Source organism: Drosophila bipectinata, chromosome 4 (genome assembly GCF_030179905.1).
Source record: "Drosophila bipectinata strain 14024-0381.07 chromosome 4, DbipHiC1v2, whole genome shotgun sequence".
Classification (NCBI taxonomy): Eukaryota; Metazoa; Arthropoda; class Insecta; order Diptera; family Drosophilidae; genus Drosophila; species Drosophila bipectinata.
In genome coordinates, this window is record NC_091740.1 from 13019325 (window position 1) to 13022739 (window position 3415).

Below are 3415 nucleotides of genomic sequence, written 5' to 3' on the forward strand. Positions count from 1 at the left end.
ATCCCTCGTTCACGGACTAGACAATACAATATACTAACTAAACTTTTTTGAATTTTGGATTTCGGATGAACCGTTTTCGAGAAATCTTGTCCACCGCAAGACACCATCGAAAAAAGACGATCCGGGAATTCGGCTATAACATTTTTGTTATGTAATATTTGTTTATGAAAAAATTTAATAAAGTACCCAGAAACATGTACTAAACAACGTGGGTTAAACATTTTTCATAAATATTTTCTATGGTGTCAAAAAAAAAATCGATAAAAATCCATATTTTTGCGCGGTACAACTGTATATAACCCCTTAAAGAGGATGCGCCATTATGCACGGTATACCACGAGAAAGCTAATTTTTAGCCCATTCGAATGGTACCAGTGCCATTAAAATCCTTCCCACAGATTTTTAGAAATTAAGTCCCGAAATTTTCGGGACCTGGTTTGCCAATACTGGCCATTATCATTTTTCCGTGTTTGCACTAGAGGTGCAGAAACATCGATGCATCAATGTTTTTAAATTTCTAAAAAACATCGATTGTTTTTTTTGACCATCGATGTTTTGAGAACCATCACTATTTCAAAAAATTCGAAGAAGAAAAGCACGCTTAAGGTTCGTATTTTGTAACATTTTACTTATTTTGTTAATAATAATGTTTAATTATTTACTTATACTTATAGAAAGTGATATTGGTGGTGTAGGCGCGACGCTGATTCAGTTTCAACAATGGATAAGTTCTTGAACCGTAAGTAAATTAAAAACTGCGCAGTACATGGCGAACTACAAGCAATGTAGTTGATTGCGTACATATGTCCCACGTGTGGCGTCCCACGTCTCATCTGTTCATTTTTTATAATATAGGTACAACGAAGGAAAATATTGAAGGTCCGTCGCCTAAAAGAAAGCGAGAAACATCATGTGTGTGGCAGCACTTTAAGAAAACCGAGGACAAGACTAAGGCCACCTGCATTCACTGTGGGAAAACGTTAAAAACGGCAGGAAACACAACTAACTTAATGGACCACCTCAAACGTATACATCCAAACTATAGTGTTTTAGAAATAGATGGTCAGTCTCCAAGTCTAGATAGTTTCATGCAACGAAATATAGAGTATCCGCCAGAGTCCCAAAAGAAAAAACAATGGACAAATATGTAATGCTCATGATAGCACGGGACGTTCAACCGTTTTCCATGGTTGAGGACGATGGATTCCGTAATTTAATGCAGCACATGGACCCTAAATATAAAATGCCGAGCAGAACCTTTTTCAGAGAAGTAATGCTACCTAAGATATATAAAGATTTAAGAAAGGATCTGGAATGTGAGCTCGAAGGTGTCCAGTACGTTGCAATAACCACGGATGGATGGACTTCCCGTGCTAATAAAGCTTTCATAACGGTTTCGTGCCACTATGTAAACAAACAGTTTCAGCTAATTACAGCGGTCTTGTCGACGGCGAGTCTTTTGACGCCCACAAATCACTCAGCAATGAATATCGCTGACACTATTCGGCAAGTACTAAATGAGTGGAAACTTCTACATAAAGTTGTAACTATAGTTACAGATAACGACGCTACAATGAAGAAGGCATGCGAACATTTTCAAATTAAACATTTTCCATGTTTTGCGCACACGATAAATTTGCTAGTTCAAGAAATTCTCAAATTGGAGATTATTCGGCCCATTCTTACCAAGTGCAAGACTGTTGTCGCATTTATGAAGCGAAGTTCGACTGCCATGGCGAAATTTAAGGACGCTCAAATGGTGACACCCCCTCTTGGATTAATTCAAGAGGTACCAATTAGGTGGAACAGTGCCTTCCAAATGATGGAACGAATTTTGCAGACTAATGAGGCACTCTCAATCGCATTGTTAGGAACTGCAAAGGCTCCGGCACCTTTCTCTGCCGAGGAAATTGGTGTCCTGGAGGAACTTTGTTCATTGCTTCGTACGTTCGAGAAAGCCACAAAATTAATATCGGGCGGGAAGTACCCCACTATGTCCCTCGTAATTCCAATTGTCTGCGAAATGCAATCACAAGTGTTTTCTTATAAAGATAGCTTTAAAAGCCCAGAAGCCATTCTGGCATTCAACTTTTTAAGTGAACGCTATAATGATCGTTTTGGGCACTATGAAACGCGCACCGTTCCTAGGATGGCAACATTAATTGACCCCAGGTTTAAAAAACAGGGCTTCCAACGAACAAATAATGCCGATCAAGCATATCGAGCATTAGAAGACGAGCTTCACAATGTTTTTAAAAATTTGACTCAAGAACCATCCACATCAGCGTCGATAGCGCCTACACCACCCAATCCAACTTCGAGTTTTTTTACAAATCTTCAACTCAAAATAAGTTCAAGAACAACGACTACGCGTTCTGACGCAATTATATTGCTCAGGCAACACGTAGAAAGCGGGAACGAGCCAGAAACTTGCGATCCCTTAAATTTTTGGATGGTAAATATAGAAATTGTGTATTATGATTATTTTAAAATAAATTATTCTAATTCTAGCTGTGTTCAAACAACATGCAGCCCTTCAAGGAGCTAAAAAAAAATTCTTTTGTATTCCAGCCACGTCGTGTGAATCAGAGAGAGCCTTTAACAAAGCAGGCCAAATAATTTCGGATCGCCGTACCCGGTTGAAGTCCGAAGTTGTTGACCAGCTAATGTTTATCAATAAGAATTACTATATCTTTAATAAGTGACTTATCCGATCTCTATGGACTGAATTTTTGTTTTTATTTTATTAATTTCTCTAAATATGTTACTTGAATAAATTTGTTATTTTTTTTTTCGTTTAAATATAAATTCTGTAAAGACTTTTTAATTATATTTTTTAATATAAAATTATTTTTGAAAACACCGATGTTTCATCGATGTTTTTTTAAAAACATCGAAAAACATCGATGTCTGCAAACATCGATGTTTCTGCACCTCTACTACCGCTTCGCTTTATTTCACACATACTTATATATATAACTTATTTTTAGTGTTACCATTCTTATTTTTTTAATTAATCTTTTGAAACTTAATTGTTAGGTATTTTTGAACACTGTCTCTTTCCGTTGTCATCTTTATACCCTTGCAGAGGGTATTATAATTTTGTCCAAAAGTGTGCAACGCAGTGAAGGAGACATCTCCGACCCTATAAAGTATATACATATATTCTTGATCAGGATCACCTCCTGAGTTGATATGAGCATGTCCGTCTGTCCTTCTGTCCGTCTGTCCGTCTGTCCGTCTGTCTGTCTGTCTGTTTCTACGCGAACTAGTCTCTCAGTTTTAAAGCTATCGACTTGAAACTATGCACACACCCTTCTTTTCTTTGCACGCAGTATATAAGTCGGAACGACCGGGATCGGTCGACTATATCCTATAGCTGCCATATAACTGATCGATCGGAAATGGTATAACT

At 37.5% G+C, this 3415-nt stretch overlaps 1 protein-coding gene across 1 annotated transcript; it reads left to right on the forward strand.

Annotated features, from left to right (window-relative positions):
• Positions 1-533: 533 nt before the first annotated feature.
• Positions 534-2774, forward strand: LOC108123239 (E3 SUMO-protein ligase ZBED1-like). The gene is made up of 4 exons (XM_017238386.3): positions 534-606; positions 675-739; positions 856-2455; positions 2512-2774. Exons 3-4 carry the CDS (start codon positions 1136-1138, stop codon positions 2617-2619), a joined length of 1428 nt encoding a protein of 475 aa, XP_017093875.3. The 5' UTR covers positions 534-606; positions 675-739; positions 856-1135; the 3' UTR covers positions 2620-2774.
• Positions 2775-3415: the final 641 nt, after the last annotated feature.

Excerpts from the sequence above, each read along its gene's own strand:
- LOC108123239 (XM_017238386.3), top strand. The coding sequence starts at position 1,136 with ATGGACAAATATGTAATGCTCATGATAGCACGGGACGTTCAACCGTTT. Across the intron at positions 2,456-2,511 it reads ATCCCTTAAATTTTTGGATG|CTGTGTTCAAACAACATGCA; the intron begins GTAAATATAGAA and ends TTCTAATTCTAG.